Below are 14204 nucleotides of genomic sequence, written 5' to 3'. Positions count from 1 at the left end.
AGATGAAAAAAGTTGAAAATCACTGTTCTATTAGTTCAATAACAGATGCTTATAGGGCAACAAATCATTATTTAATTACTATTCTTTAGGACTAGCTCTTCCACTTTTAAAATGTCATATTATTATAAATAAAAAGGGATAATTCAATAAAAGATAATTTTTTTTTCATCCAGCTAGAGTGACTCAGTGGACTGAGCGTCATCCCATGGACTGAGAGGTCCCAGTTTGATTCCCGGCCAGGACATATGCCCCGGTTGCAGGCTTGATCCCTAGTAGGGGGTGTACAGAAGGCAGCTGATCGATGTTTCGCATTCACATCGTTTTTTTCTCTCTCTCTCCCTTCCTCTTTTTTCTAAAAAAATCAATAAAAACATATTTAAAAAAAGATTATTTTTTTTCAGTTCAATACATTTGTAAGAAGCAGCCTGGTAATTTGTATATTTGGGTATAAACCGGACACCACTTCTCAATTCGTGGAACAACTGTTACAAATGTGCACATAGTTGTCTCTCTTTTTTTTTTCCTGTTCCCCATCCCTCCTTTGGCAACCAGCAATTTGTTCTCTGTATCTATGGGTCTGTTTCTGTTTTGTTTATTCATTTGTTTTTCTTAAGATTCCACATATAAGTGAAATCATATGGTATTTATCTTTGACTTATTCCATGTATTTTAACACAATACCCTCTAGGTCTATCCATGTTATTGTAAATGGCAAGATACCATTCTTTTTTTATTGCCAAGTAATGTACATAGCTGTCTTGAACAGATAAGGCAGCATAATAAATAATTAAGATTGATACTTAAATTGGTGAATAAAATAGCTTACTATTGAATTTGCATTTCCAATCACAAATTAAAATACAGAGCCCATCTAGAAATTTGTGTGTAAAATCAACTGTATGTAAGAATTTTAAATAAGTAGCAAAGTTTTTTTCTCACACAAATGAAATATAAGACATCCTCCCAGTCCATTAAATAGATTGAGTACTATTAATGAAATAATTTAGTTATACTGAGTAAATAAGGACTTAATGAGCAAAAATAATAAAGATATATCACTGGAGGACAGTATATACATTTCAAAATATAATTTGTATTTAATTTACAATAATTAGTGATGGTAATGAATTTTGACAAGTTTAAAATTGGAAATATTGCCACTTACAAAAATCACAAGTATCTCTACAATTTAAAAAGAAAAACATGGAAAAGGAGATTATAAGTAGTACATTTAAGATCTTTGTTACACATGGATGTTTCTAGTAGCAACTCAGCTTGTATATTAAAAATATTGACAATCAAATATGAAACAACATTAAGTAAGTACTTTCATAACAATTCAATCCAGGCAACACAATTGTATTGTACACAAATATAGTTAGGCAATACACTAGGAGCATGAAGCATAGAAATAATATCTGTGCACACATAAGTTGAGAGTATAGAACAGCCCAAATTTTAGAAATACTGTATTTTAAAGTAATGTTTCTCAAAGTGCGGGCCATGAACCAGCAGCACTAGATACATTAGAATTACTGTGCTTGTTTAAAAAAAAAATCAATTGCTTGTTTAAGTAAATTTCTGTGCTCTAAAACTATTAAAACAAAACAAAAATCTGCATTATTTGCAAATACTTTTGGTGACTGCTATTTGCATACAAGTTTGAGAATCAATGCTTTAGATGTTAATAATTGCTGCTATTAAACAATAAATTTGAAAAGCACCCCCATGAAGATTGACTTAAATTTTTAAAACTATTAGGTTAAAATGCTTGGTAGTTCCTTTAAAAATACTCGTATAATGTTTAAACTTTATATTGTTCACCTTTTATAAAAATACATAACATTTAAGGATACAATAACATAGATTAAAGCAAACAGACTTACAATTGGTGATATCAGGTGGTGCGTAGCCATCATTCATATACATACTAGTGGGTTTTGCTACTTTCAAATAAACATAATCAGATGTATTCTTTAAAGCAGTCACTGCTTCTTCATGAGTAACTTCTTCTAAACACACACTATTCACCTAAAAGAAAATCCCCAAGATACTTTATAGCATTTTCACTTGCTTTCTGCTTTTTGGTGATAAATAATTACAGCAAAAGATATAAAAAATACAGGAGTGATTTAAGGAATATAAAAGTGTGTGGAAAGAAAATACCCATTTTTATTGTTTATATCAAGAAGTTGTTTATGATGATAAGTGGATTTGTTTATGTATGTTAATGAAATAGCCAATCTTGATTCTAGCCCTATTCTTGCCAATCCCCAAGGCCAAACCACTCCTAGTACTCTTAGGCATTTAGGAATGAGTGAGGGTATGTTTTTTTTGTTTTAAAGAAAATGAGACCGTATTAAGGCTTTTGTTCTGCAGCTGGAATTTTCATATAAAGTATCTTAGAGATCATTCTATGTTGGGTCACAAAGAATTACCTCATTTATAAGGCTGTCACACAGCCCTGGCTGGTTTAGCTTAGCGGTTAGAACGTCGGCCTGCAATCCGGAGAGACCCGGGTTCGGTTCCCGCTAAGGGCACGTACCTCAGTTGCAGTTTGTCCCTTTCATGTCGATGTTTCTCTCTCTCTCTCTTTCTCTCTCTCTCTCTCCCTCCCTCCCTCCCACTCTATCTGAACAAAATATCGAAAAGTGTCCTCGGGTGAGGATTCAAAAAAAAAAAAAGACTGTTGCACAGTACCCCACTGTGCAGTTCTATCATTTAAATCATTCCAATCTTAATAGGTATTAAAACTATTCTTCTAAATAAATGGACTTAGTAAATTATACCCACAAAATATGAGTATCTATCTACTCAGACCTTTTTGCCAACAATGAATATTATCAATTTATAAAAAAGCCTGTAAAGTGATGCATGTTTTAATTTGTACATCAATTATATTTAAATATGTATTTCCACCGTTAATAGTCAAGTTGAGATTTTTTTCAATTATTTATTCACCATTCATCTAACTTCTGTTTAAAAACAAATTTGATTTTTTTGGTGGTGATGGTGTATCCTGCAACCTTACTAAACTTGTTCATTAATTGTATTAGTAGGTTCTTTAGGATTGTCTATATATAATAGTATAACATAGCTGGAAAATATAGCTGTACTTTTTCCTTCTCAATCTGAATGTCTTTTTCTTTATTTATTGTCCTGGCTACCAGTGCAACGTTGAATAGAAGAGGCATTTTATGTCTTTCTAGAAATTTGACCATTTTATCTGTTATCTAATGTATTGGCATACAGTCGGCCATCGTTTATCGCAGTTAATCCGTTCCAGACTCTACCATGATAAATGAATTTCCACGAAGTAGGATTCTTTATTTATATACAGTCGTCCCTCACCACTTCGTGCTTCGACTTTTGCGGCTTCACTCTATCACGGTTTTTTCAAAAATATTCATTAAAAAGTTGATCGAGAAAGTGAAAATGATACAGCGCGTGCTCGGGTGTCTGAGTCAACTATACACCTCTGTATTACAATTACAATTAAAATTACTATATGTATGGACTGTAGGCCTATGTATTTGAGCATCCCTGCAAATCCTTCAACGCTGGGTGCAACCATTCGACCACTCATTGTGTGTGGGCAGCAACTTTTTTCCAAAAAATCAGGAGTGGTGAAACCAAGCCAATTAGAGCATGCTGTTCAATGACTGGCTCAGCCTCATGCAAGTTCATTTCTCTCATACACACTTCTACATCACTACACATCAGAAGCATCTTTGCTCTTGTAAGTGTTTGCGTTTTCTGAGAACGTTTAAATAAGCTCCATGATGGCTCCTAAATGTGCTACTTCTTCTTAGCCTTCTGACGATGAAACTAAGCACTGGAGGAAGATGCTTCCTATCAAGGAGAAGGTAAAACTCTTGGATATGATCAAAGATGGCAAGAAAATCGTGGAGGTTGCCCACCATTATGACTTGAATGAGTCTACCGTTCGCTCCATCCATAAAGATGAAAAGAACATATGTGCAACAGCTACTGTCTCTTTCAACAAGGAGGCAAAGCATGCTGTGACAAGTTGTAGTAAGTTCATAGTGAAAACGGAGTCTGCTCTAGCTGTTTGGATCAGCGACAGCCACAGAAAAACATTCGCTGGTCATCCAGGAGAAGGCGAGGCAGCTGTATCAGCGCTTTACAGTGGATGAACCATAACCAGGACCTTCTTCTGCAACGTTCATGGATTTCACGGCAAGCAAAGGTTGGTTTGAGAAGTTCCAGAAGAGGTATCATCTGAAGAGTGTCATTCTCCATGGAGAAGCTGCCTCTGCTGACCAGCCTGCAGCACAGGACTACATGATACGTTCCAGAGGATCCTTGAGGAGGGCAAGTAACATCCAGAACACATGCATAAGCTGCTGGAGACACATTTGGATCCCTTAACTGACGAGGATCTGGTGGAGATGACTAAGTCTGTGAGTGAGGAGGAGGAAGAAGAGCTGCCAGAGGTTCCTGGGGGTCAGGAGGAGGAAGCTGGACTTACACTTGAGCATCTCTCGTAAGTCGTGAGAACTATTAAGGTAGTACAACATGATTGGCAAATGGGACCCATAAATGATGCACGCACTGCGGTTCTGGAATGCACATGATGGAGTGATAGAACCCTACAAAACTCCCTCATGAATGCATATGAAAAGACAGCACCAGCAACTGCCTAGCATGATGTTCTTCAGCCGCTCACCCAGACACCCACTGCCTACTCCTAGAACTCCTTCAGTGGAAGAAGACAATGATGCACCTGCTGAAGATACTGCACCACCTGAAGACTCTCCTACTGAGGTCGTGCCTTCAGAGCAGTAACCTTGCTCTTCTTTGCAGTACATCTCTTCATCTTCATTGCTTCATCATCAAACAAGTTGCACTATTTTCATAGGTTAGTGGTTATAAGAACTGTGTGTATGTACTTAAATGTACAATAATAAAAATTTTATTTGTAACATCTAATATGTCTTATTTTCTCTTATTTTGTCTAATATATTGGGTAATAAGAGTGTAATGGTCACTAAAGAATGTTATTTCAGGTCTAGAGGGCTCTAATAATGTTAAAAAACATATTTAGAAGGTTGTAAACAGGTTTTCTATGCTCTAACTGCAAATATATTCAACTTATAAAGAATCCTACTTTGTGGAAATTCATTTATCACGGTAGAGTTTGGAACTGATTAACTGTGATAAACAAGGGCTGACTGTAAAATCAAATGCAAAGAAATGACAAATTGTTGTTCCTCTAGTTCTTGGGTTGTGTAATGACTTTAGCAGTTTTCATTATAAATAAAATAATCAATTAATTAAGTGTAAAACTAAAAAAAACCCCAAAGAATGACATTGTGTTATGAATCTATGAATTATGATTAAACAATTCTGTACATCCGTCCGGCTGGTGTGGCTCAGTGGTTGAGTGTCAACCCATGCACCAAGAGGTCACCGATTCAATTCCTGGTCAGGACACATACCCAGGCTATGGGCTCGATCCCCAGTGGGGGGCATGTAGGAGGCAGCTGATCGATGTTCTCTCTCATAGATGTTTCTAATCTCTCTCTCCCTCTCACTTCCTCTTTCTCTAAAATCAATAAAGGAAAAAACAAACAAACAATTCTGTACATCCAAGCCTGTAATTCCTCAACAAAAAATAGACGGGGTGGGCCTGGCCAGTTTGGCTCAGTGGTTGAGCACTGGCCCATGCACCAAGAGGTCGCTGGTTCTATTCCTGGTCAGGGCACATGCCCAGATGGTGGGCCAAATCCCCAGTGGGGGGCATGCAGGAGGCGGCCAATCAATGTTCTCTCTCATTGTTGTTTCTATTTCTCTCTCCCTCTCCCTTCCTCTCTCTCTAAAAATCAATAAGGAGGGGGGAGATGGGGTGAGAGAAAAGAAAAAAAAAGTGGGGGGGGGGGTAGAGAAACTGGTAGAGGAGATACAAATAAAAAATAAAGATAATACCAAAAATCATTTGCAGGTTTTGACTAAAGTAAGGCTAATATTCACTCATTTAAATTACTGAAACATTTCTGGCATGTTGAAATTCCAGATTCTGCCAGAAAGAAGACATAATCAAAATAATTTTTAGACAACATTCTTATACTTACCGCTAAAAGTTTATCTCCAATCTGAAGTTTACCATCTTTATGTGCTGCACCTCCTTCAATTATTTTGGTTACATAGATGCTATTATCTCCAGGAATATGTTGATTTCCAACACCTCCAGCAATGCTGAACCCTAGACCTGTTTGGAAAACACTAGTGTTAGAATCTCTTAGATGAATGTGAACTTAAGTCCAGAAAGAAATGGATGAAAAACAGAAGGTGAGCTCTGGCCAGTTTGGCTCAGCAGTTAGAGCATCGGCCCACAGACCAGAGTCCAGGGTTCGGTTCCCGCTAAGGGCATGTACCTTGGTTACAGTTTGTCCCTGGCCTAGTTGGGTGGCAAGCAGTCATTGTGTCTCTCTCACATCGATGTTTCTCTCTCTCTCTTCCTCCCTCTTTCTCTCCCGCTCTGAGGATAAATGCAAAAATGTCCTCGGGTGAGGATTAAAAAAACAAAACAGAAGGTGATAATTTCACACTAATGTTTTCATAACAGAAAAGAATCTATTTACCTACTTTTAAATTTCTAAAATCAGGGGACAATTGTAAATATAGGTGCCCCATGTATTTACAAATGAGTTCCTTTATTTCCCTCCCAGGTTATGTCTTAAATTCTCTTTATTAATGAATTAGTTTGTTAGTTCAAAAAGACATTGTAAAATTATGTTTCACTTTTGTTTCCAACAAAACTGCTTCTTACTTACACTTTTAATACCTTCAGGAGATTAAAACAATTAAGAAAAATAATAAAACTGTCTGGTGGTGGTGGGCAGAATAGGCTTCAAAAATGTGAATAATTTTATTTTCCCAATATTCTATGAATTAATTTTACGTGAGGTATTTATGGAATTTATAAATCCCATAGCTTCAGGACCAAACAAATTTGTAGCTCTCTATTCCTTATTTAGTTCGTTGGATTACCACTTCTATGAACCACAAATTAGAATTAGTACAGTAAAGCCTCAATACAACAAACTAATTTGGGTGAGGAGATTTTATTAAAGCCGAAAGTGCATTATATAATAAAGTAGGTTTTCTGAATGCATATGTTAAAAAATTAGTTACTTTACCTGTTTTTACTTATATAGACATACTTGTGTAATTAAATGAACTATATATGAAAAGTTTAATTTCACAGAAGTGTTTTCTATATGTATCGCTGTAATTTTAAATTTATATTGAATAAGTCTAGTAAATGCATGCATTCGTCAGTCACCCAGAGTAAACAAATGCACGTGACTGGGGCGTGGTTTAGCTCACATCGGAACACAGGCCAGCAGGAGTTCAGACTGCTGCAGAAAGTCATGCCACAGGGCAACAGAACCAATTACAGCAAGATAGGGTGTGATCATGTGTTAATCATTCGCCAAACACTGTTTACCAGTGGTGACTTTTGGATTTAAATTTGTAGACTATAGTTGTAGATATGTAATATTTATTTATGTTGGTGAAATTACTACAGTGTTTTATCCAATATATGTCCTATTCACTAAAATTTGTTAAAAACAACTGAATTAATAACAAAAATATAACTTGTTAATTATAAGCAAATCTTGGTTAAAAGCATTTTAATGTTAAGAGGATGTTAATTTTCACATATGACATACGGACCAGAAATTTTGTCGGTTAAATCTGAAGTCCATTAAATCAAGGTCTACAAAATCGAGGGTTTACTGTATTTCTATTTATCCTCAATTCCATCCATGTTTTCAAAATTCAGAAACCACATCTTAACAGTTCTCATTGCAGATGAACTAATACACATTCATTTTTTTCTTTTAACTTAATCTATATACTTACATTTAATATACTATGGACCAAAGATCACAAGTTAATATCACCACTGTACACAACTTCAAAGTATTTAAGTAAAATTCTACTTCAGACAAAAATTAGTAGAAATAAAGGAGAAATTCTAAAAATTCATGGAAGTTCTGTACATTATTACCAGTATTGTTAATCTTAGAATGTGTCATAAATAACGTCACAGTTATATTTAACTCAAAGATATCTTCCTTAATTAGTCTTAGTTTGATTTGTTTATTATACCTTTAGGACCTTTAATGAGCTTTATTTCCATTATTTTTTCTGAAACTGGTTTCCTTCTTTTTACGTACAAGCGCACAATAGACCCGGCTTCTTTCAATGCTTCAACAGCTTTGCTATGTGTTACATCACGGACATCTACTTCATTTACTCGCAATATACAATCATTAACCCTGAGGAAAAAAATTAAAAATAAAAATTACATATTAAAAATTAAAATATCAGCCCTGGACGGTTTGGCTACGTGATTAGAGCGTCGGCCTGCAGACCAGAGAGTCCCAGGTTCGGTTCCTGCTTAGGACATGTATCTCAGTTGCAGTTTGTCCCCACCCCAGTTGGGGTCGTGTGGGTGGCAACCAGTAGATGTCTCTCTCTCACATAGATGTTTCTCTCTCTCTCTTCCCTCCTCTCACCCTCCCGCTCTATCTGAAGATAAATGCAAAAATGTCCTCGGGTGAGGATAAAAAAATTAAAATATAAATTTTTCACTTTGCCAATTTTTTCTTGGCTTTTTCATTTTTAAGGTAAAGAGAATTATTTACTAGAGAAAATATAAGTAAAGAAACTGCATGTTAAATTACAATGTATCAAATACTCATATAAATAAATACAAACATTTCCCAATGGTCAGCAAAGAAAACAGTGCAGATAATAGATTACATAAAAATACTGAATAATGACAGCTCTAATTTGTATACTTATATGTGTAAGCCTTAATACTTTAGAAAAATAGCAAATATTTATTTAACTTTAATCATATGCAAGAAACTTCTTTTAATGCTTAACCCTTGTAAGGTATGTACATATTTGTATCATTATGGGCACAGAGTTTAAATAACTTTCCCAAGGCCACCCAGATAATGATGGACAGAGTTGTGATTTAAAGATAAGAAAACTGAGGCTCAGACTGAATAACTAGCTTAAGGTCACAGAGCTAGTAAGTGATAAAACTGAGATTTACCCAAAATTAATTTTTTACTGCTTTTTCCAACTTAGATACTAGATTTTTAAAAATAAAGTTATTTGTGATTATATATCCTAATTAAAAGGTTTCTAATGTAAATAATTTATCTTAATTTGACACAGTAAAATAATTTTTTAAAGTTTGATTTTCTTCTTCGTTCTAATTTTTCTCCCTAGCTCTGAACTCTGTTTTGGGTGGGTAGGGGAAGAAGATGGCCATCTCAAGTTGGGTGGGAAAGAGGAACAAAACATAATTAGAATATTAAAACTGATCCTGATAAGCTTCTATATCTAATTAACTTTTAAATAGAGAAAAGAAATTCTATATGCAAAGATAGTGATATCTCAGAGTTAATACTGTTAAGTATGTTTCTCAGTGAAACAAATGGAACATATTAATTTTTACATAAGCACAAATAAAAGGTAATAGAATCAGGAAGTAAATGTCTACATTTACATGAATGGTTAAATCATTAATTTTATATCTAACTAATTTCATTAATATATCACCTGCCATATCCAGTGAGAAGAGCAGCGTACCAATAACTTTAAAATAAGGTGTTTTTAACAGAGCACATAAAATTCCTAGTCCTAAAACTGTCCTAGTCCTATATATATATATCTAAAAGTAACAAAGAAGGGAATAAAAAGTGGCACAATCTATGGGCTAAGGAAACCAGGTATACTAAAGATATCTTCTGAAATGGAATACTAAATTTAAACAGGAGACTAATGTTACTTTCATCTATTCAATTAAGAAAATATATTTAAAGTTTGTATAATCCTTACTCTTTGTGGTATGAAATACAAACTCAGATATATCTGATTCTTGTTTCTTAAATAAGTTTACATACATGTTTCATACCCAGAAAATAAATATATTTTGTGAATTTATTTGAAAAGACAAAAATAAAATAAAATTCTTAAATGAAAGAAACAATGCTTACAGCACAATTATCTCATTCATTATTTGAGCATCTATCTTATGTTAATTATGACAGTGTTTCTTTTTGTATTTATGCTTTGTTCAGGATGCCTAAAGAAAAATACACAAAGTGGATTCAGTATCTTAACATAAAGTGCAAAACATACCGCAATCTTCCATCTTGGGCAGCTGCTCCCCCTGCAATAATTTTAGTAATGAAAATACTTGAGTCATCTCCAATGTGTGGGTTGTCCGTACCTCCTGCAATGCTGAAACCAAGCCCTGAATTTCCCTAAGGACAGAGAAAAAAAATTCAAGAATGAATAATAATTATCTTTACTGATAGGTTCCTGTCATTATAGGACCTACCAACTACTAACACAGGGAACAAGCACATAAAGGCATATGTACAGGGAATATGAATATTCTAAATTAAGAACCAGAAGGAAAGCTCCTTTTTCTCTATGAAGAATTCAAGGCATTACTGCTGAGTAGGTAAGGCTGAAAAACACGTACTCAGTATACTTTTGGAGTCTAATCTATGGTTCTTTCTTTAAAATTATGTACAATCTGTCATTAGTCACCTTTCTGCAAAGATGTCACTACTAGATCTCTTTCTTTTAGATAGCACCTCACTCATGTTTGGTAAGTCAAATATCTCCTAAGAGAAAAACACTGAAGTGATTGTTCTTTGTTATTATTTCTGAGTAGGTAAGACTAATATATTATTTTTTAAAAGACAAAGTCTTTAAAAAAAGAGGTAGGGGGTGGTGCTTTTGTTCTGCTAACTTGGCCATCAGCTTATTTTTAATTTATTTAATTTATTTATTTTTCGAATCCTCACCTGAGGATATTTTTCCATTTATTTTCAGACAGAGTGGGAGAGAGGGAGGGGGGTGGGGGAGAGAGAGAGAGAGAGAGAGAGAGAAACATCAATTGGTTGCCTCCCTCACAACTCTGACCGAACTGTAACTGAGGTATGTGCCCTTGACTGGAAGCAAACCCATGACTCTTTGGTCCATGGGCTGGTGTTCTAACCATTTAGCTAACCGGCCAGGGTGGCTATCAGTTTATTTTAAAATGACAATATTTTATCTGCTAAATAACAGTTGCCATAATCCTTGACTTGTTTAACCAAGACACATGACTAGCCAAAGGCTTTTTTAATACTGAAAGCCCAACCTGAGCATTTAACACTGGTGAGCTTTCTTTTTTTTTGTTTTTTGTTTTGTTTTTTGTTAACCCTCACCCACGGATATTTTTTCCACTGATTTTAAGAGAGAGAGTAGGAGAAGGGAAGGAGGGAAAGAGGGAGGGAAAGAGAGAGAGAAAGACAGAAATATCCATGTGAGAGAGATGCATCAATTGGTTGCCTCCGCATGCAACCCTGACCAGGGCCAGGGATTGAACTTGCAACTCAGGTATGTGCCCTTGACGGGGAATCAAACTGAGACCCTTTGGTACACAGGCTGACACTCCAACCACTGAGCACACTGGCCAGGGTAAGGAGAGCTTTCTGGATAGCAAAGTCAATTTGTCAAAGCAGTGCTCCTTTTTGCTTGTTTTACCTATTGGATATCTGAATAATATTTTCTTCGAAGAACGGGTTCTACTGCTACAAGTCTCCAAGGACAACTATTCTAAACAATAGTATTTTTTAAATGTTTACTTTTCAATGATCCAACTTTGGCTCTTAGCAACTCAAATAAGTGAACATATCTGGACCTATTATTTAACTGTTAGTATTAAATAGCTTCAACAGTCACTCTGCTATGATGTGTCCTAAAATTCTTTTAAGTGTTTTTTTTCATTCTAAACCCTTCAAAAGTTACTAAAGTATCAGAAAGAGTATCAAATAGGTTGTGTGAGGTTATGAAGTTACTCAGGTACAAGGGTTTTTTTTTAATTTGCTTTTTAATACATTAAGATATAATTTACATATACCTATGTAAGTTTAAGGTGTACAATGTGTTGATTTGATACATTTATATATTGTAATTGAGTTCCAGTGTAGCTTCAGCTGACACCTCTGTCACTGTCACATAGTTATCATTTCTTTTTTGTGGTGATAACATTTAAGAGCTAATCTTGTAGCAATTTTGAAGTATATAATACAGAACTATATACTATAATTACTATGCTGTTCATTAGATCTCAGGAATCTATCTTTTAGTTGCAAGTTTGTACCCTTTAACGATATTTTCCCAATTCCTGGTATACTCAAGTGCTTTAATCAGTGAAAATACAATATACAGTCCTAACTAAATAAAGGAATTTAAAAGGCATTGGGAAAGAATAAAAATTAAAAAGATAAAAAGTTAGAATTATGTCAATTATCTCAATGAAGCTGGGGAAAAAACTCAACAACAAAACACCACATTACAATAGGTATAATACATTAATACTATGCTTACTTGAAAGTCACTCAGTCATTCACATCACTTTAACAGGTGATCCAAATTTAAGTAAGGTAATAAATATCTATTATACAAGTAAAAACTTTCTAAGGTCTACTTTTAGAGTCTATTGTGGCTTCAAACATAAGCAAATCTAATTATCTAAGATTTTTGTCTTAAATACAGAGTAGGGTAAAAGTAGGTTTATAGTTGTAAGAAAAACACAGAGTTTATTCTTGTATTATTTATTAATTATTGTATTATTTTCCATATGAACAACTGTAAGCCTACTTTTACTCCACCTTGTATACAATATTCAGTTACTCAGAAAATTTACCTGTATGGAACATTTCATTTCCCCTAAATGCTGATCATACAGGATGGTTTTACTAAAATACAGCATCAGTTGAATGCAAATATGCTTAAGGAGAAAATATAACAAGAAAATTTATACATTTGAATTGTACCCTTAAGTTATTTTCTGACTGGGGGAGTAGGTAAGTTTTTGATAGGGTCTTATCAATTAGAAATATGGTTATTATTTTGCTAGGAAAGAATACTGATACAAGGACCAGGTTACAAAATGCTTACTTAAAATAAGTAATATTTTATTATGTGAAAAATGAATTTAAAAATAAAAATTAAATTAAAAACTTTGAAAAATCTGAGAAACTGCTGTCAGTCTAAAGGAGTCTTAAAGAGACATGATAATCAAATGCAGTGTGATATCCTGGAAGATAAAACCATCAAAACTAAGAAAATCCAATGAACTATATAGACTTTAATTAATGTTTTGATAATGGCTCATTAGTTGAAACAAATGTATTCTAGTAATATAAGATGTTAATAATTAGTGAAACTGAGTCCACGAAAATGGGAACTCTTTTATAAATCTAAAATTATTTTAAATAAAAAGTTCATTTTAAGAAAGGTTATTAAAGAAAAGCAACATGTTCTGAAAATACTATGGCTAATTTTGTGATATGTGAACTTATAAAAGAAACAAGTATTACATGGTTCTGTTTTTAAAAGATCTATTTCGTTGGATTCTGCATGAAAGAACAGTACTGTATATTTAAAGAGTTCTTTAAAGCAATAGATTTATGCATAAAAAACTTAAGATAATTAATAGTTTTTACCCTTTCAAGTGTGATTTCTTCATATTCAAAATCTGCATCAGTGCCATTAACCTAATGAAGGGGGAAAAAGCATACAGAAATTTAGAGTGTAAAATTTGAAATGGCAAAACATTATTTTTCCATGATTTATTAATGAAAACCTGTTAAATGTGATAGCAAGAAAATAATAAAGCTTCATTTTAATAATTTTAGGGAAAAATCTCAAGGAATGAAAGAGTACAATGTGATTAATGAGTTGACATTCATGGTATTATGTCTCTCAAATATAGAAAGGGATATACTCAGCTTTTAACATTATCGAACTCTCTTCTCTCTGCCTTGTTCCACACATCTTAATCAGTTGCAAATTCTTACTGATCTGAATACTTCAATTTTTCTGAAAAGCATCACCTCTTATTCTCATTTCTATTACTTTAGATCAAGCCTTTGTTAATCTCCTCAGGGCTCTTGCCAATGTAATCTACTCTATCTCTTAGATTATTATTCTCCACTGCTCAAATTATTCTATATATTTTATGCAGATAGATCTTTATGGAGCCCATGTCTAATAACATACTTCCTCTGAAACTTTCAGAAACTCACACAAAGCTCTGTATGAACTAATCCCAATCTATCACACAGCTTCACTCCTAAAATACATAT

General features: G+C 34.0%; 1 protein-coding gene across 30 annotated transcripts in view; it reads right to left on the bottom strand.

Annotated features, from left to right (window-relative positions):
• The window catches only part of DLG1 (discs large MAGUK scaffold protein 1), a 261892-nt gene that overhangs the window by 88558 nt on the left and 159130 nt on the right, over window positions 1-14204 (bottom strand). For all 30 annotated transcript variants that reach the window (XM_036243175.1, XM_036243180.1, XM_036243182.1 and 27 more), the window contains 5 exons: window positions 13563-13613; window positions 10195-10319; window positions 8143-8312; window positions 6096-6232; window positions 1887-2031 (listed from right to left, as the gene is read on the bottom strand). In XM_036243175.1, the coding sequence (XP_036099068.1) occupies window positions 1887-2031; window positions 6096-6232; window positions 8143-8312; window positions 10195-10319; window positions 13563-13613 (628 nt within the window). The remainder of the gene's footprint in view (window positions 1-1886; window positions 2032-6095; window positions 6233-8142; window positions 8313-10194; window positions 10320-13562; window positions 13614-14204) is intronic.

This window comes from Molossus molossus, unplaced genomic scaffold (genome assembly GCF_014108415.1).
Source record: "Molossus molossus isolate mMolMol1 unplaced genomic scaffold, mMolMol1.p scaffold_m16_p_5, whole genome shotgun sequence".
Lineage (NCBI taxonomy): Eukaryota > Metazoa > Chordata > Mammalia > Chiroptera > Molossidae > Molossus > Molossus molossus.
This window is presented reverse-complemented; position numbering and strand designations above follow the sequence as displayed.